At 33.3% G+C, this 20812-nt stretch overlaps 2 protein-coding genes across 2 annotated transcripts; both read left to right on the top strand.

Moving 5' to 3' along the window:
- Positions 1 to 1461: 1461 nt before the first annotated feature.
- On the top strand, positions 1462 to 18261 carry LOC130644648 (WD repeat-containing protein 11-like). The gene is made up of 26 exons (XM_057450332.1): positions 1462 to 2478; positions 4300 to 4369; positions 4464 to 4505; positions 5140 to 5467; positions 6939 to 7149; positions 7367 to 8118; positions 8918 to 9100; positions 9474 to 9549; positions 9723 to 9831; positions 11055 to 11228; positions 11312 to 11416; positions 11739 to 11845; positions 11949 to 12063; positions 12278 to 12446; positions 12593 to 12692; positions 12805 to 12861; positions 13136 to 13201; positions 13731 to 13824; positions 14273 to 14467; positions 14732 to 14827; positions 14982 to 15052; positions 15297 to 15391; positions 15638 to 15735; positions 16400 to 16474; positions 16805 to 16952; positions 17188 to 18261. Exons 1-26 carry the CDS (start codon positions 2408 to 2410, stop codon positions 17334 to 17336), a joined length of 3756 nt encoding a protein of 1251 aa, XP_057306315.1. The 5' UTR covers positions 1462 to 2407; the 3' UTR covers positions 17337 to 18261.
- Positions 18262 to 18902: 641 nt separating this feature from the next.
- On the top strand, positions 18903 to 20330 carry LOC130644666 (myosin light chain 6B-like). Its single transcript, XM_057450364.1, has 3 exons — positions 18903 to 19015; positions 19387 to 19544; positions 19623 to 20330. The coding sequence occupies exons 2-3, from the start codon at positions 19395 to 19397 to the stop codon at positions 19917 to 19919; spliced, it is 447 nt and encodes a 148-aa protein (XP_057306347.1). The 5' UTR covers positions 18903 to 19015; positions 19387 to 19394; the 3' UTR covers positions 19920 to 20330.
- The last annotated feature ends 482 nt before the right edge of the window (positions 20331 to 20812 follow it).

Here is a 20812-nt window from a genome sequence, read left to right as displayed (position 1 = left end):
TGCGGATCCCAGGGTCAAAAGGACTCACCACTGAATATATAAGCAACAAAATTCATCTTAGCTACGCAAGTGAATTTTACAAGTTCAAAATGCACATCCCCTTTATAGCTAGCTAGTTAGAAACAGCCTGGTTAATCACTTGACAGTAGCAGCCAATTTGAAATTAGCTTTCATGTTTCATTATATTTTGTTCATCATTGTAGCATTACAAGTCGTGCCGTAGATTAGTGGTTATACCTCTCGTACTCTGTGCGGGAGACCGGGTTCGATTCCTCTTGACTGCAATTCAACATGGGCGAGTGAATGTTACCATAGCCTCGGGTTAACCCAAGCCATGTGAGGGAAATTGGGGAGATGGTTCCATGTGTGGGCTGTTGGATGTTGCCGGGAGTTGTCTGGTAGAGTGCTGGCCCTAATTGTGTCTGTGTAGCTTAAAATGAGCATTAATTACTCTAGGACCCTCCTTCTAAGCCATGGCCCCTCCTGTAAATAATAGACAGGGTATATCCCTCGATATTAGCGAGGATAGCCATGTAAAATATGCACATTTATCTCTTTTACCGTCCAGACACACAACTATTTCTATTAGACAGAAAACGTTAAACAAGTTTGATAATAATTTCTCTATTTACATAAATTTATAGTTTTGACTATAAATCATCCCTTAAACAACATTGCAAAAATGTTGACAGGTATTTGTGCAGGTTCGAGAAAAAAAGGAGACAGCTAAATCATTCTAGTTGAGTGATATACATCTGAGTTTCGTGATGTGTTTATTTTAATGTCAGATCTACTGGGATTATTAGTGGTGCTTAAACATTGCCATGTATCTTTTTTATTGCAAAAAAGTAGGTATGACATTAGAAAGCAAGTAACAAGTTAAGGCAAGTTAACAAAGAAGATCTATATGGGGGGAAGAGCAATTGTGCTGCCAAAAATCTTTTTTAAAAAATATTCTAAAGCCTGTCTAATTTTATAATAATATAGCTTTGTTTTTTTGTTTAATGAATGATTACAAATATAACAATAGATTAAAATGTCATATACCCTCACTGCACATAAATTTTCTTCAATGATCTTTAAGCTGTCTGTTTTGTAAAATATGCAAGTTTTGGTACTATTAAAATTCGTAATATGGTACAACCTAAACTTATTAAAGCTAAAGATATCAGGTCATAGCCCTGTTAGAGAACAGGGAAGGTTGGTGAGGAAAGTGAAGTTGTGTAATTTAGAAGTAATTTACTTAATACAAGCAGATTATATACACTACACATCTTGTAATAAATCTGTAGTGTCTAAGCAATCATTTACTAAATAATTGCAGGTCTCCCCTGACTTTCTACTTTCAATGTCTGAATAATATTTCCTATTAAGCTATTGTGTTTACTTCTTTTTATAGAGAAGCACATAATAATAGGAAAACAAGGAAACGACTGGGGAACATGAAAATTGTTGTAATGGATTCATTAAACTTGAAAATAGTATTTACATCATTACTTTGACGCAGTTTTACTAAATGCACTCATGGTCCTGAATTTGCACAGAAATTTTCACAATTTTTTTTTAGAATTTCACATAAGTCCAGCCCAGAGCAAGGGAATTGGAATGATCAAGCGAAACACTCATTTCAAGCGGCAACAACCACTGTTCGAACGTGATTGCCATGATTGATTTTGTGCACCACGCTTCCCCGTTGTTTCGTATTCAGTCCATGTTTCTCCTGTTTGGCCTGTTTTTCTCTTTATTTGTCCCAGTTTTCATATCATTTAAATATATATATATGTTAAATTCAATTTTGCACAAGTTGCTCAATAAAATCTTAAAATTCATGCAGATGTGTAGTTCTGTACTGTGTAAGCATTAACCTCTGCATTTGTAAGAACTGCATGGTTGAATTTCTTTTTTGAAGACTCGGTTACCAATGATACAGGGGTTGAGCAATTACGATTCTTATCTGCATAGTTTAATAAGTCAGAAGTTGGTGAATTAGCTAGAATGGTCAGGTTGATTATGAACAGATTGACTACTGGATCAAGCATTCCTCAGGACTAATAATTCTACCATGTAAATAAATGGAAATGTCCAATCTAGACGAAAATTTGTCAGGCGTATAGAATTATTTTGAGTGCTGAACCCTATGCAACTTAAAAATTTACAAAAAATCTACAATAAACCTATAGTGCAATGAAAGTTCCTTGTGACGAAGGTTCTTAGCTCTAGTTTTGTGTGTACATATGCATAAACAAATATTATTAGCAGCTTATGTATATATAAATAGATTTCAACTATGTATATATATACATAACATTTACAAGAAAGCATACAACTCTACCAGCTTTAAATTCTGTATAATTACTTGTCTTGAAATAAACATATTTGTCTTTTAGATGCAAAAGTAAATAAAAACATGTCAATGTCTTTAACTCCACGAATACTACCTGGTAATCTCCATCCTGCAAATAAAACAGCATGTGACTGGTAAGATGTATATATTGTTAACATGTGTGAAAGTATCGTATATACTAGTACTGTTCTTCCATAAACACCTGATACAATTAAAAAATTCAAATTCCTCTGTCCCTAGTACATCCCATCAAGTGTTTTTTGGTCTAAAGCAGAACTTATTGTGCAAGTTCCAAACCTCTAACCTAATTAACAAACGTTTTCCACAATCTGTATCAAGCTTTATAAGCTTTATACGTTATACGACAGCTCTTAAGCTTTGCACTATACTATTGCACTTTACTACCAACCATTTTCTGCAAACTTCCCAAGGACATATTTTAATTTTAACCTTAGCTTTAGTTTTACTAATTATGACTTAAGACTTCACTCTTAACCCTTTTTTTTCTCATTCTTTCTTCTACTTCTTAAATTTTTTAACTAATTCTCAACTGTTCTATAAAAAAATGTCATCTTTAAACAAGAATTTCCATGCACATTGTATTCTGGAATCTATTGACACCACCTCTAAAAAACAGAAAAAGACTTAGTGCAGACATAACTACAACATAGTTTAATTCCTCACTGATTGAATCGTTAATCCTCTGATATATCTTCTCATCTGTCACCACCTTTTTGTCTGGCGGTCTAACCAAGAAAAAATATACCTGTGTCTAACCACCACCTGACCCAGGGTTATCATTATGTTACCAAGCTACTCTTACTGAATAAAGTGTTGTGAACCACCATGTCTGTTGCAATTCCAAACTTAAGCCCTGAAACTTAAGCTTTAAAATACATAGCCTCCGCTGCAACCTTTTTGAATCTATATTAGCCAATGGTACACTGGTGATGCTCTCCGATAGAGTTTGCATAGTTGAAAATAATAATACATTTAGCAAAACAAAGATTGCAGTTCATCATTAAACACACCAACATATTTAAGCATTGCTCCTTCCCTTTGTGTATGGTTGATTGTGCAAACTGTCTAGGAAGTAGAGTTTTATAACATTCAGCATCATATACAAGATTGACAAAAAATGATTCCTGAGCCATGAACCAAATCTAGCCTTCATCCTGGTTTTTTTTGTGGTTTTCAATGGCCTGCAGAAAAACCTCCTGGAGTTGGATGCTAGGTAAAGCACTTAATACAGATAACTGTGTGTCACACACCAGTGTATTACTGAATTTTTCTCAAGAATTACCAAGCATGTTGGTTGGTTATTGTATGTTTACTTATTATAACAACAAAGCTGTTTTGAGATTAACTTGCATTTTTTCATTCTTCGGTTTAATAGAATTATGCCCATGCAGAATCTTTTATTGTGCATCTCTTTTATATAAACCATTTCTGTCTGCTTGTGATTTTTGTAGTAGATAAGGGATGCCACTACTTCCGCAAGTCTGTTGTCTTTAAGGAAAACATGGTGGACGGAAATTTTGTTTTTGGTTTTAAGAATAAAGCATCTTTTTACTAAAGACTGTGATGCCTGTTTCATATTTAAGATTTTAAACTTTGTAAGATTGCATTTTGACATTTTTTTGGAATTTGTTCAGAAAAATGAATTTTAAGTGTGTAACAGGCCTTCTCAGAGGTTTAAACACGTTGTGTCTCAGAGCCGACCACAAGAAATTTATTGAGACTCTAGAATTATTTAAAAGAAATTTACTAATCAATCATCTGAATTTGCTGTTTTTTTACAGATGTTTATGTGCTTAAAAGCTCTGGTGAAATTATCACCTAGGTTCAACTTTCAACAGACAATTTTTTACTACAAAATTTGGCATGTGAAACTGCATGGTAAAAAGATAAAGAACTATATAACATACATTATAGCTATATAATTTATTTCATAGGGGTTGGCAAGGCTTTCTGGCATACGGTTGTCAAAACTATGTTGTTATTTTAGATCCAAAGACTGTTCAGGTATTTAAGATGATGCCAATATGATTATAGTTTTGATTTTGTTCAACAATACAAATAAAAACAGGTGTAACATAATGTCTCATTTTTATTTCAGGTTATACAAACGGTGCACTACCATTCTGCACCAATATGCCAGGTTTGTCATTGTCAACATTTTTCAAATAATTTTTTCTTTAAATATCTTCCTCCTAAGTATTAAAAAAATATGCTACTTTTAAAAACAGATTTTTAAAAAATTGTCTTTTCGTACGCAAAAATTCCATAATAAAAGGTACGATTGTATGGGAAAATATGTTATGTAAATAAATTTTTGTGTAGTCCAATGAAAGTCATTATCAAATATGGCATTTAAATTGTTCTTGTATTAAGGATTGATTAACCTGTACACAATTTTTTTTCATTTACATTTTAAACATTGTTGTAAAATGTTCAAATCATGGGAGCCAAATCTGTTAAAATATTTTTGAGCTTTTTAAGCATGATAGAAATAAACTTGGCTAGCAAAGATTTGTTTCAGATTACTATAGAAAAGGATAGAACCTACAATGAACCCAACAGAAAAAAACACACATTGAAAACAAATCTTTATATACGAATGGATCATCCATAAAAAGTTTTAAGATCCTTCAGCATGGGTAGACTCATGTCTATGAAAAATGATAGTGCTTATGTATTGAAAGGTTGATGAGATAATATTTAGAGTATGCTGTATTGTTTTTATTTACACTGCTTCTTATATCCTCAAATAAAAGTTCTTGCTTAACTTTTAGATCAAGTGGAAACAAGAAAATTACTATCATGATATACACTCATCATACACCCTTCAACTGGCGGCAGGAAACACAAGTGGCCATGTTATGATTTTGGATTTAAGACAAGGCATAATCTTAAATGACTTTGTTGAAACGAATCGTGTGCCGCTATGTATGGAATGGTTAAAGGGTCATGATGTATCACATGACTTGCTGCTTGTATTGTACCAGCCAAACACATTGATTTTATGGAATGCAAATACCAGCATTAAACTATGGAAGAAGAACTTTCAGGATACAATTGTTTCTGTAGCTATTGATCCATTCAACAATTCTAACATGACAGGTGAATTCAACATTTTTTTTCAGAAAAGTGTGAAACTTTATTAATGTTGTTTTCATTCTATCTTACTCTTTCAAAAAAAATACCAAAAAAACAGTAATTTGTTTTTTACGTATCTCCATCAGAATCATATCAGCTTTTTTGTTGCAAATTTAATATATTTACGAATTATCGCTGTGGTTAACTTTTGTATCCAATAAATTAGGGACAAACTTACTTTTTTTTTATAAAAAAAAGCATTTTTCACAAATCAGAAGATTTAATTTCTGGGGAAAAAATCTTAGCGATAAATTGACAAGACAAAACAAAATTGTCTTTGCAAAATTCAACAAATAATTCTTTGTTGTTGTGAATTTCAGCCTGCATATATAAAGTGTTTTCCTAAAGTTTATCTTCTATTGCAACACAAAGGCCTTTATCACCCATAAAATCTTTTAGTCAAAGCACTGTTTGATACCGTAATTTGAACTGGATTATTTTAAAGACAGTTAACCACCACCAGTGGTTATTTTTAATAATTCTAAAAAACAAAAAATTTGCACTTGTTTATTCAGCCTAATTTCTTATTGTTTTCAACACTAAAGACTCGTCTAAATAATTTTTTTATATATATGCCCTATTATATATTGTTCAAATTGAAGGGCATGTGAGAACCTACTTAAATAAGGAAAGCAAAAAGTGACAGAGATATATTTGTTGACATTATCAATTACTCGTCAACACACAAAGATCATTTTTTGCAAATTTTTTAGCACTTTTCCTCTATTGTATAGAGTTTGAAACGCTGATCAAAATAAAGTATAGGAATATGCACTTTTAACAATATGTTAAGGAGATATTGGTATTTAAAGATTTTGTGATGAAATCATCAATCTGTCAAAATGGTTGCACATATGATTATGACTAGGTGTTTGAACCTAAGAAGAATCCACCTAAAAAAATTTTAATCACAATTACATTACCTTTGATTTTAAAACTTGTCACAGTAAATTTAAATTGGCATACAATAAAATTCCGTACTAATCGAAATGCCTCATTTTGTCACATGGTTTGCTCTAGCCAAAAAAAATGCAAACCAAAGTTTTTTAAATGACACAGTATGGTTTTAGGTTATGTTTTTTAGATGCTTTTGTAGAAAAATTTATGCAATATAATCACCTTTGCGTATCACAAACACACACAACTTGAGTAGTATTATGTAAAGTTATATATAGTGTGACGGAATACAGGGTAAGTCACAGCATGTACACAAACAAATGCAAAACTCCACCAATCAAAAAGTTTTTTTATAATGATCTGTTTGTGTCCTTGTTTTGAAATTGGGGAATGGATAATTTTTTTGTGTATCATTCAAACTAAGCCAGCTGAATTTGACCAACAAACTTTTAAAGTAAAAGAGGATAATATATATAATTGAATTTTAATTTCGATGATGTGATAACCATAGTGAGCCCTAAGTCAATCTGTTTTTTAGTGATGAGCACCGATTGGATAATGTTGATTACAGACCTAACAGTCACTCAACCACCCTCTGAAAAAGGGCGAAAGTTTTACATGTCAACGTCTACTTTGCCACCATCTTCTTCATCATCTAATCTTGCCAGTAATGGTGCTTCAGCAAAAAGTGCATCATCAAAATCTACTTTTCAGAAAGTGAAATCTTGGGCTGATGACTTACGTGGAAGGTATAACAAAGCCTAAATTTGGACAATACTTGTTTGTCAATACAAAATAGGAGAGCAATGTTTTTAGGCATGTTTTTTAACTGGTTTTAATTTTTTTCCTTAATAATGACAATAATCTACAACCAACATAAGTTAAGATTTTTCAAACAGAAATCCTAGTAACTCCCATTGTGCGAACAATAAAGTAATGTATCCTTAAATCTTATCTGTATTTTAGACAAGAAGAAGAGGTTGACAGTGTTTGTGATTGCATACAAATTGTTTATCTACCTTCTAATCGAAATCATGTTCTGTTATTGTTTCCAAGAGAAATCTTAATTCTTGATGTTGAAATTGGCCAAGCACTTGGAAGTTTTTCTATCGAATCAACTAGTCCGTCGTTTTATTCAGTCATTCCTTGCAGACAGCGAGATATTTTATTTCTTCTTCATGACAATGGCAGCATATCCATGAGAGCTGTGCGTTCGCCAGATCGTGTGCCTTACAAATCAAATGATGATCCTGACCATATGTTGGCAAGTCGTATATCACTTGACATTATATATGACATGAAGTGTCATTCTGATGTATTTCGACTGAGCCGTGCATCTCGTGTAATGAATTTTGGTTTAAATCCAGTTTCAGAATGTGAAACTGCAATTCTGCTAGCTGATGGAAGAGTTTTGCTCTGGGTTCTGGCTCCACCGTCTGGAATTAAATCTTTCTGCAAGGAACCCTCAGTCAGAACACCTCTTGCAGGGTTGCAAGACACTGTGAAATCGTTGGTGGATGTTAACCATTACACGTTGAGCAATATAGTACCATCCTTGTTAACGTTTGGCAACAACGAAGAGAAGCAGAACTATTACAAGCCAAAGTTCATGTTAGATGGAGTTTTTGAAGGTGTAGCTCTTAATCCTATTTGTCTCAAAATGTGTCCACCAATGACAACAAAGAATTTTACGACCTACAAACCCCTTTTAGCTGTTGGTATGTATATTAGCTGATATAATTGTTTCCCTGTTTTCAAGGATACCTTAAACTGTAACCTTTATTACCCACTTTCTTATTAAAATGATGTCCTTTTCACTCTTTCGTGGGTCTTTTTTGTTCTGTGCATCCACAATGTTGGAAAAAAAACAATATTAGAAATAAGACTAGGAAAATGTCTATTTCGATAGCTTCAAGTCCCTAACTTTAAAGCTTTCCTTTCACTAAAACATCAAGTTGATTTCATATAAAAAGCTCACTAAAACAACAGATTAATTTCATATAAAAGAGCTTGCAAAAATTGTGAGGTGTTGTATATTTAACATATGAGCATATATGATTAAAAATGAGTAGCTAAACCTTTAAGATCTATATTTTGAGAACTGATAAAGATTTTTTTTAAAAATAAAAAGATTTCCAAAGGTCTTCCAAATGACCTTCACTTTTTTTTTCGAGGGAGGAAAAAGCTTAAGGCTCAAAATGTAGAGATACAGCAATTTTAGCTTAGCATGCTCAATATGAAAGAAAATTAAATTTTATTAAATTCACAAAAAAAAAAAATTAGAAAAAAAATTATTTATGCTTTTCCTATTTTGACAGCATTGTAATGGAAAATTTATATTTATTAAACTTAATATTCCTTGATTGTTTAGTGTTCCAGCAAAATAAAAAATGTTGATATATAACAGTTAAACATAATATTAACAAAAAAATGTTGTTTTTTACAAAGAAGAGCGCAATTCTGACTCTAACAGCATTGTTGAAGTATTCTAGGTGCAACGAGCCTTCTTATTTTCAGGTTGTGGAAATGGTGTTTTACAGATCTTCAATGCATCACAAGGCTACTTGGTGAAATACTTTTCGATGAGTTGTCACAATATCAAAGGTTTGGAATGGGTGAATTTAACCTCACTTCTAGTGTATTTTAACGGTAGTTCTTCATCAAATAAAAGTGAAATGGTGCATGTTGATATAACGTCAGGTAGGAATATTGGATATGTTTCTAAGTGTTTTCTTAAAAACCTGTTAAACGCATTGTAGATAATCAAGTTCAGTTATGGATGATCAACTAGAACATTACGTCCTGCATGTTTTAGTCAACCTGATTTTTCTATTTACATTAAGTTTGTTGTTTGTGTTTCAAGCATGTAACATGGAAATGAAAATGTTAGCCAGCCTGCTAGCCTTTACTTAGAATGTGTAAATCCATTAGTATCAATTTGTTATGGTATATATATATAAAGGTTTTGTCTTGCTTTGCAAGCAGTTCTCTTTGCTCTTACCTAAGTATATCAAGCGAGACCTAACATAACGTGACTGTTTTGTTTTTAAGATTGATTAAAAATTATCTTTAGGGTTAGTAACAACTTTACCAAGCAGTCGTGGTTTAAAAGAATCCACTGTGGCTTCATTAAAAGTATCTCATCTCAAGTATGTAAAAACACCTTATTTTATGAATGTTATTTATCATATTTTTTTATTATCTTGTTTTGCCTTTTTTATTTTGTTGCCTCTCTTAGCCAGATCAAGTTTTATTCTTTGTTTATGCAGCATTGACCAAATAAAGGTTTTCATCATGAAATGATTTTTTCACTTTTGTTTAGGCAATATTTTTTAGTACTGTTTAAAAATCATTCAGCAGAATTATGGGATGCTATTAATTTATGCCAACTGAGAGAGTTTCCAACCAACTTTCCACGAATAACAGCATTTGTAAGTGTTTGTTACTGTGAAACGTTTTTTCGTTGTTTATGCATGGTGATGTAATCAATTGTTATTGGTGCATTAAATTTTGCTGATAAGGCTTTATGACACAGTTTTGTTACAGGAAGTTTAAAATTGCTATTTCTCTCGAGTTTACTGGATGCTGTCACAGAAATATGAGACCGTATTCTGTTTGTATGATGTTATCCAAGAATAGTTCTGATGGCAATATATGTATGTAGCTAGCTGCAGTAAGATGTAACATAACTTAAGCACTTTATTAATTTTTTGAGGGTGTTTGGTCAAAGGGAATGAAACATACTTTGTAGCTGTTGACTGCTAACCTGATTTTTTTACATTTGTGTTTTTAAACGATTTGGATAACCGAAACCTTACTCAAATAAATGACTGTATATTCTCTATTTCGTTCAACCAGCTTTGCAAAAATGGTAAATATTTCAAGTCAGCAAGAGCTCTTTATTTGTACTTCTTTCTAGATTCTATTTAGGCCCGTTAAATTTGCTAAGAATATCTTGACCTTAAAAAGTTTAAGTTTTTGAAAAGTCACTGTTTGTCATTCCCTTTGCCAAGCTTTACATTCTACACAATAAGGTTTCATCATTTTATGGGCACCATTTTTCTCACGCTAAGAATGGATTGTTTGAATTCATAATGTTTTTTTATAAATTTTAAAAATGTCTGTCTGTCTGTCTGTCACGCAAAATGGTAGCTTAGCTGCGCAATGGCGAGAAGCACGCAATGCGGTATAAAAAGGATGGGCGAACCCGTGGATTTTCCACGGGCTAATGACTAGTTGATAAAAAAATGCGTACTTTGAAAATGTTTGAATTATAGTCAAAAATTAAAATTCTATTGGAAAAGTTTGGGAGAGAAAGAAAAGTTAAGAGAGAGATTTTCCAAGCAGGCAACAAATTTATTCGACCTACCGGTTTTTTCAGTTTTGAATTTTCAAGCTTAGGAGATTTCTTTTTCTTAAAAAGTTTTAGTAGGTTTAAGAGACAGACAAATTTGTTCAACCCAACAAGTTATAAACAGGATTTAATTTCTGGAACTTTTTTTTTAAAAAAAATTTCCGCAGTCAGGGTTTTCATTCAATTATTTACTTGTGCACTGATAAATCTTGCACTGTATCTAACATCTTTTCTCAAACGTATAATATCTAATGACAACGGCACTCTGACTTCCTCTCTTAATCATAAATCCAACTTTAGGAATGGTCGCCTACAAGTTATGGTTCGAAACTTGGTAAAAAAAAAGCAAAAGCCATGATACCAGAAGATCCCACTTCTACATCCACTACATCAGTTGCTTCAAATTCACTGTTAGACGAGTCTACGTCAAATGTGTTGGAAAGCACAACTGCAGATGACACGAAGAAACCACCTGTAAGTTAGTTAGATTTATCGGAAACGTCATCAGAAAAATTGTGCTTTACAAAAAGCCATCTGATATTGTAAATGTCTTTTAGAGTAAAAGTAAAGAACATCTTGTGTTTACTGACAATGATGGAACTGTTTACCATTATGTTGTTGAAGGAACATCGCTTAAAGATGGCTCTAAAGTTCCACCAGAGGTATCTTATAAATCATTGTTGTTCTTTTTACTTAGGAACATAAGACGATAACGAGACAACTGTGTTTCAAATATATTGATGTACATTTTGCATAGTTGGCAGAGGAGCAGAGCACCCCTATTTTTGAATCAACCATCTATTATTATGAACCCCCACCCTTCTTGCTTTAGGAATAAGCCCCCTATTATTTCGAGGTCAAGCTATTATCTTTATTCTGTAACGGATATGTAACACAAACTCTTTTTTTGTTTCTGTTATAATTAAAGTGGTCTACGGTGGTCTGAACTTGCATTCCATTGAAATTTAATTTCTACATTTCTAGACTGGTATGGGGGTTGTTTCTTGCATCACATGGAAAACTGATATGTTAGTGTTAGGAGATGTCGATGGCAATCTCAATTTATGGGATCTAAAAGCAAAAGTTTCAAGGTATGTTATTTATTGATTATCATATTGTGTAAACAACCGCTGACCATGTAGTGAAGTCTATGTAGTCTTGGAGAAAATGCAGGAGAATATACATTATATCTAGGGTGTTTCCAACACACCGTGGACCAGTAAAACGGATGAAATTTGCACCAGGCAAAGGTAATATGCGTATGCTGGTGTTATACAATGATGGTGTGGAAGTATGGGACACTGCAGAGGTGAGTTTATAGACAGTTGAGTAGAATCTATTGGACCATATGCGTGAGGAATAACTGAGAGCACTTTTGCGTACGATAGGGCTGGCCTTTAGTAAGTTGGTTCTCACCACTGTATTACACCCGTAAAAGTGCAGGCCTTTGCCGCGATAACATGTGGGCTCACATAAAAAGTTTTTATGGGCAGTTTAAAACAAGGTGTATGTTTTTCTTTAAGGCTAAGGTGCTTGGCAGTGTCAAAACATCACGAGATCAACTATCAGTAATGGATTCTGATTGGTTGTCGTCGTCGTTACCTATGTTACTTCCGTCAGATGGTTCCGTCCGAATCTTAGATGCTTCTATGAAATCCGCTAATTCACCCATCTTGGAAAAAGATTTAAGCGGTAAGCATGCAATTCTGCTTACTAAATGTCATGGATGCGAATGTCTTAGTAAAGAGATGTAAACTTCGTAATAACCAGTCGTATAATCCTTATTTTATCGGAACTAAAAAGGACCGTTTATTTAAACTGAAAACTGATCTATTTAGAAAATATTTTCAATCCAAGGTTATGTGACGAACAGTCATCTTTGAAACTCAAACACGTTCTTCAGCATCAACCGTGGAGGAAGAAGTACAATTGTGAACAGTATGTATTCGTGGTTTTACCTACTTGCTCGGTTGTTTGTTTGTTTGATTTTGTTTGTTTATTTGTTTGTGAATAAAATGACAATGATAACTAAATACTTTTACGTTTTTAGCTTTTCTGACGAGAGAACAGAACGACCTGTGCAAGATATGTTGCAGATCATACCAAGGTAGAAGCTTGGATTTTTGTCATTTATTAAACATTTATTGAACATTTATTAAAAAAGCAGTTATGTGTTAAATGTGTCACCTTAGCTTCGATATAGCTTTTACATTTAAGATACTTACATTACTAAAAGTACCAATCAAAACGTCGATTATTGTACTCGTTTTGTTACTGTAACCGATTGCTTAAAGAAAATGAAATAAGAAACTTGTCAGTCTCGTAGTAGAATCACTTTTTAATATGTTCTTATATAATACTTTTTTTGTTAATTATTTTAGTGATGTTGCGGAGAGGTTGTATAACTGTCCACTTGGTACGGCTGAACGCTGTCTTTACACCTCCCAGTGAGCACATTAATTTTTTACTATACTATTGACATAATTTTTTCTTTATTTTTAGAGCACAAAATGCGCAAATATTGATAAGGCGAGAGCTAGGCCTTTAGTAGTGCACGAAATTGTAGAAATTTCAGAAACTTGATTTTTGTATTTTTTATTTACCATGTCATACGGTGCTAGCCAAATGGCGGAAGTGTCATACGGTGCTAGCCAAATGGCGGAAGTGTCATACGGTGCTAGCCAAATGACGGAAGGGAATCTTGACAATGGCGAAAAGAAAGTTACGGAACCATAAACCATTTGTCAAGTGCCCGCTATGATTAACAAATATAATGTTTTTATATTGTGAAGTCCACGTTATTCCCAATTAAGAATTTTTTTTCCTAACGTATTTTAGCGAAAGATTGAGCGATTGCCAAATTTAGGTGTGTGATGATCTTGTGCCAAACGACGCTTTTCCCCCCTTTGTAAAGTCATATTTTTTAATTTAAGAAATAGTTTTGAAAAAACGTTTAATTATTTATAAAATTTTCAGGATTTACGGCGATGAATCTGATTGGATGTTTTGGAGTGTGGCATTGCATTATTTAGAATATGAGAAGAGCAAACAGACATGCGCACAACATCAGGTAATTTTTCTTGCTGCTTAACAGTCATAATAAGTCTACTGAAGCAGTAGACTTATTATGACTGTTTTCTGCGTAACACATGCTAAAAGTACGATATACGACAAAAGTTTTTTCTGTTTCGCGAATGCCCGCAGCTTCTACTACGTATGCGCGAAAAAGAATATAGTACATCAACTTATGTGCAATTTTGAACAACATATGGTCAGGAGTGCAAAAGTTTATACTCGTCTCGCTGAAATTATAGTACATAAACAGCGTAAAGAACGTTTTCATTTGCATTTGTTCATTCTGTTTGCATTTGTTTAAGTCGTAGTCGGTCTGTATTTTATACTTTTTTGAAAGATTCTTGGTCTACGTTACGGCTTGTAAGCGAATAACGAGTACGTCACGGCGAATAACGGTGTTTGCGAAATTTAGTTTTAAACAATGGTATATGTTTGTATTTTAGCCTAAACCAATCAGCCAATCACAATCGTCAAATGGTTTGTCTCGCCTATCTTCGTCAAATAGCTTGGATAATTTCCTTAACGACAGTGATATTGACGAGGCTAGCACAGAAGACTCTGAAATGAAAACGTGTACTTGTGTAAAAAGTTCACTGGATGCAAATTTCGATATTTTATGTGATAACCAGTTTTATAAGGTAAAGAAAATTATTGTCTTTCTAAATGGTCTTTCCCAAATTATTTTTTTTCTGTTTTTTTTTGCTGATTTTTGTTAAAGAAAGGAAATTCTAAATGTTTTGTCACTTTATTTTTCAATTAAGCACGCTAGATGACAACACTTCTACACATTGTGTTTTATAACACCTTTTTCTGGTGCATGTCATATTGTTATCGCAGTTATCAAATAATGTTAAAATATGAAATATAAGGGTAGCTGTAATTCTCGCTTTCTTTCACCTTAGAAGTTACAGTTGTATCGTATAGCTCTTCATGATAGCCATCGGTCCACATACGAACATACAAGACTTTGCGCCGAGAAGTTGATTCTTATTGGGGAGGTAAAATACAAAGCATAATACACCACGGGTGTCATCCAAGAACCAAAAAGGCTTTTGGTTCTTGGATGATTTTTTTTATGTTTCGTATACCTTATAACAGGTTGTTTTTTATCCATGACGTTTATTTTTCTCATTACAAACCATTTATTTCCAGACCGATCGAGCTGTGCAAGTACTGTTGGAAGGCGAGCCGACTGATTCTAGTTACTATTCCGACGCTTTAAGGTAATTTGTGTGTGTGTTGTTATTGTGGCCACATATAGACGTTGCACTGTTTGTATGTGTGTACAAGAACGCCCAAAGTCAAGAGGACTTTAGACTAGCAAGGCCTGATAGAATATGGCGCTTGATACACGTTCGAAAGATTGACTTACTTGATGTGATAACTTCAACTATTAGGTTAGACAATTACTTGAAGTTACCTAAGTATTATTTTTTTTTTTGACAACGTTTTTGTTTTTTATCATAGAGCTTGCTTGATTGCTACTGTACGCTCATCCGGTGCATCACAAAGTACTATAAAACTCGTCGCTACCAATCTAATTGCTAGTGGTAAACTTGCAGGTATTCTTGTGTACGACATTTTTAATTCTTTTTACATTCAGACACTCTTTGATCAGAAATTATTAAAAAAAATTCAGGTTGTGAACTTATCCTTTTTGACTGTTTGTTCAATTTTTGTAGTAAAGTCAATTTTTATCAATTTTTGTCATTAAAATCAGAAAAAGAAATTGCGCATGTCCACACTTCAACAAGAGTTTGATTTTTTATTTCCACCTTTTGATTTATATTGTCTTTCAAATGTTACAGAGGGCGTAGAACTGCTGTGTTTGGTGGATAAAGGTACCGACGCTTGTCGATATCTTCAAACGTATGGGAACTGGGAACTAGCAACTTGGTTAGCCAAGGTAGTATCTTATTATTTTTTTTATTTTTGATTTCCGCCGGCGAAGTCGGAATCTTTAATATCCCCCGGGAACATAGAGAGAGAGATGGAAAAATGGAGGCAGCCCAGAGCCTGGACGCCTAAAACTTATCCAGGCTAAAGCTTAAATCCTCGTTTTCACAGATTTTTTTCTGAGAACGAGGCTAAAATGAGTTTTAGGGGAATAAGAATCCTAACAGTGCAACAAATTGTTTTATTATCCAATGAACATTACTTTATTTTAAAGTTTATAATCGAAAGTTAAAGCTCGTGCAGTGTAGCATAATGAAGATCGTCTTATAATGCGCCATCTTTGATGTTATGTAATTACGTCATTTCCTTCTGTACTACAATTTTGTAAGCACGTAGACTAAAGCTATATTCAGCAGAACTAATTAATTATCAATGAATTATAATTTAAAGAAGAATTGTTGAGGCTGGATATTTTTGGTGAAAGATAATGTATTTTAGATATAAAATCGTGACAACTGTGTCACGATTTTATATCTTTTTTCAGATTATTGCTAATTGGCGGAAATCTTTAAGCCGCAGGGCTTCCTGTTTATTTTTTACTTGATATAGTGTATTATTTTGTTTTAATTTTTTTTTTAATTTTTTTATTTATATTTACTACATTGTGTCTTCAGGTTCAATTAAATTATCGAGACTGTTCTGAAGTGGTCACAAGATGGTGCGACCAGCTATCTAACCATAACAAGAAGGTGCAATTATGTTTTTACATTACTTTCTATCTATCAACGATTTTTGTCGCCGTGATTACTGTGCTACGAATATATTTTTCACACTTTTTACCTTCGTACAGTTTATTAAGATTTATTTGTTACACCAAAAACACAAATCTGTCTCGCTTGGTCTACCAAACAATATTTTTGTTTCGCTTGATAGACTTGTGGAAACACATAATTTGTCTCGCTTGTTTCGCCAAAAAAGTTTTTTGTCTCGCTTGTTACACCAAAGATTTTTTGTCTGGTTTGTTGCACCAAAAGATCTTTGTCTCGCTTGTCAGACCACATAAATACTTTTTCATTTAGGTTCATGCTATTTTGGTGCTGTTATCATTTGGGAAATTTTACAAAGTACTTGAGATTATGTTCAGTATTGGGCAAATTGACCGCGCCGCTCTCTTTCTTGAGGCTTGTATTGAATTTGGTGTGATGTCACTGGAGGACGAAGAGCATTGTATTCTTTTCAAAACGCCTCCCTCCCTTTATTTTTGCTGTATTTGCGGATTTTATAGCGGTGCTTCGAAGCATTATCTAGTTGGAATGTCTGACAAGAGCGTCTTTACGAAATCTGAGCTTTGTGTATCCCTGTGAACCTTACCCTCATCCGCGACTCCATGAAGTAAAAACACCAAATACACACAACAACAATTTTTGTCAATGTCACTATTTTCTTTAACTTTTCACTCCAGGTAATTTATTCGAAAATATATTTCTGGACTACGCCAGACTTCAATATAAACTGAAAAATAAAGAATCTGCTGAATTTTATTGCAATAAAGCCGGTGGCCGAGGTAAAAAGCTTATGACGGACTATGAGAGTGGAGTGTTAGTGCTGTGACATGGTTGATCCAATTAAATGTCACACGTTTAAATGTTGCTGGAAGGCTGTGTACAAGGTTGTAGCTTAGAATATATTTTCTGTATATACATTCGATTTTTTTCATGTAAGAAACCAGTAACTTTAATGTTCAAACAATATTTTTTTTAAAATTTTTCGGGCCTGATTATTAGTCTGTCCCAAACTAGCTTTCCTGGTAAAATTTACTTTTTAATATTGTACGATTTTGTAATAGCACTTAAGGTCCAAATTTTTTTGTTTTGTTTTTTGTATTAAAAAACTTTTTAAGCAGTCCAGATCGATGCTGTGAGTGTGTGTGACAAGTGATAATCTAAGGACCGGAATATTCAGGATGGACGAACCCGTGCAATTTTTGCAGGCTAATAACTATAGTAAAGAGAAATTGTGATTCGACCAAACGAGAGATTGACTTCGATATAACTCAGTGAAATTTTTTAGATTATTATTTTTTACATTTCTTTGTATTTTTTAAATAAACTAGGTGTTGTATATAATATATATGTATAAATTCGAGAAATTAGAATTTCCAAATAATAATCCGGTATTTTCGATAAACCTTAGCCAAAACCTGCAAGACATTTATCCCAGATCTAATCCCATATCTGATCCTTTTGTAAAAATAAGGATTAATTTGGCAATCGTAAAACGACTATAGTAATTGTGAGGTAAAAGCAATTTAAAATCAGAGAGGAGGAGGGTGATGTTCAGCAAAACAACAAGGCTGTTCCACCTTTTCAATTGAATACATATTAAGGAGAGGTGCTAGAAAAAACTGTGAGACAAACTTTTGAGCTGTGTTGGTAAAAACACATGCAACACGCATTCTAAAGGTTTCGTTATAAATGCTATTTTCTTTATCTAAATATTATATCCGCATTATTTATTCAAAAAATAATTCATTTGAGGCCTGGGTTACACTATGGTATTGTTTAGCTGTTTTCAAGTTTTGTCCCTGGATAATGTTATTATTTTTATATAAAGTAATGAGGGATCTAAATTAATAAATGCACAATTTGAAAATAAATTACTTTAAGGTATTTCTCAGGTATACTTGTGAACAGATATTTTGTGGCTAAGCAAAAAATTTTTATGCAATTAGCTTGAAAAACAAACATCTGTGATAAAAAACAATGTTTTGACTTTCCGCTTGATCGATCTCAATTTTACAGACTTAAATCCTATTAAAAAAATGCTTGTTTCCTATTTTATTGTGTCTTTTCTGAATGATGATTAAAAAAACTGATAAATATTACACGCTGCAGAGTAAACCTGGTTTCCATTGTCACGTTTTTCATAATGTTTTTGTAAGTTCACATCAGAGCGTGTGTCTGTTCGAGGTAATGTTTCTCTCCATTCGTATGCAGTTTACTGCTAACAAGCTATTTCAACGCTCCATTAGCGTTCGTGTAAGCCACAAAAATTGCGAATAATTTACCGTTTCGTCCATCCTTGCGTAATCCGATTTCCCGATTTAAGGTATTTTCGAATTCCATGTGGCCTTTAGAGAAACCGGGTCGGTTAAATCTTTATATTTTACTTAGATAAATATAATCCACTTTCTATAGGGTATTGTTTGTAATTTTCAAATCTGGGGCAGTGGCTCTAATTAATTCACTTCTGATCAGTGCGCGATTGAAGACAGTCGAGAATTTACACAGGTAATGTTGCACATCTGTTTTCGTATACTCCAAACCTCGTTATTAAAGATTCAATTAACTTGCTGATATGTTCATGATGGCTTACATGAAATGTGCCCAGTGCTTATTTTTATAATTTTTGTACTTTTTAATAGGGTATTCTCTTGACAACCGCGCAGTTTATTTTCCCTCATTTTTGATGTGTGTGAGAACATATGTAACCATTTTACCTGTGATGGCATCTTCAATTGCAAGTCCGCCTGTGTCTTTTTAAACGGAAACCGAAAATTTAGTTGTCATCACACAGTTTAGTTTATTTACCATCTGGAAGAAGGTCGGAAGTAGCTTGATATCTATTATTTTATTTTTTTTTTTACTTCTCTGCTATTTAGATACAAAGATGGCAAACGTTTCAGAAGAAGAACTTGATGATATCAAGGAGAGATTTGAGATCTTTGATAAAAAAGGCGATCATAAAGTTGATTGTAGTCAAATTATAGATGTCCTAAGAGCATGTGGTTTGAATCCGTTGCAACATGATGTAGACAAGGTAAAATTTGCCTCGCCTACCTTTTCAATTTAGGATATATTTTAGTCTTAATAATTTTTTTATTAAAAATTTGTGTAGATTTGCAAAGATTCTTCGCTGGAAGGAAAACGTGTAGATTTGGAAACATTCTGTGCAGTATACGAACAAATCGCAAACGCTCCTGGTCAAGCAACTTTTGAAGATATGATGGAAGCCTTTAAGACATTTGATCGTGACCAAACAGGTGTAATTTCTGCTGCAGAACTACGACAGTTGTTGGTTAACTTAGGCGACACGCTCACGGAAGATCAGGCTGACACCATCGTGATACCACACGAAGATCAAAAAGGTTGCGTTGGATATCAACAACTCATCAAAACATTGATGGCATCATAATGTATTTTACTTCTAGAGCTTACTTTATCTTATAATGCCTTCTTTTGCACCAACCTTGTACCTCTTACTCTAAGTCAAGTCATGGGCACGAGGTTACCACTTTAATTAAAATAACAATTTATATTACTAGAATTACACTTTATAAGTTAATGTCATCGAATATTGCAACTTCGTCTCCTGGGATTGCTTTCATGATATTGGGAGATGATATTGCAAATATTTGATAATAAACAAACTGACTGACTTTGCCCTCTTTTTACAACTTGACAAATTCCTCGACCGACGACAACCACAACGTGACGGGTTTTTTGTACGGCCTAAATTGCGTTATGGCCGTACATTGTAACATATTGTATTTTTTTAAACTAAAGAATTACAAAAAGTTAGAATTTTCGAATTTTTTCTATTATATTTCGTTGTTTTTCACTCGCCACCAGACCGAACATTACTTTTTACAGCAACGAGGTTGGTTGGTGATGGTCTCTAAGCATCCATGATATTTTTTGTCATTCTTCCCCAGAGCTCTTCTTGAGGTAAACCTCGATAGTTACGTTTATCTCAAAGAGCTCTGAGGACGAGAACGATTTGTTGATAAAAAAAGCAGTAAACAAGGGCAAAACTCAAAAAAGTTCTAGATCATATTATATTTTAGCAAGGGCGTATTTTGTTAAAAGACTTTCGCAACCAGAATTTTTCTCAAAATTATTGAAATTGATTCCTCAGAAACCTTATTCGAAGCTTTAGGTCAAATGTTATCATAGTCATAAGAAAAAAAGATAGTATTGAAGCAAATAAACGCCCCATCTGGCTGCGACTATCTTTTTTTTGTCTTATGACTATGGTTACATCTCAATAAAGTTTAAAAAGTTTTCTGAATAACTATGGTTCGGATT

This window comes from Hydractinia symbiolongicarpus, chromosome 5, assembly GCF_029227915.1.
Source record: "Hydractinia symbiolongicarpus strain clone_291-10 chromosome 5, HSymV2.1, whole genome shotgun sequence".
In the NCBI taxonomy this organism is placed as follows: Eukaryota; Metazoa; Cnidaria; class Hydrozoa; order Anthoathecata; family Hydractiniidae; genus Hydractinia; species Hydractinia symbiolongicarpus.
The sequence above is the reverse complement of the archived record's forward strand: the minus strand, read 5'-3'. Positions and strand labels throughout refer to the sequence as shown.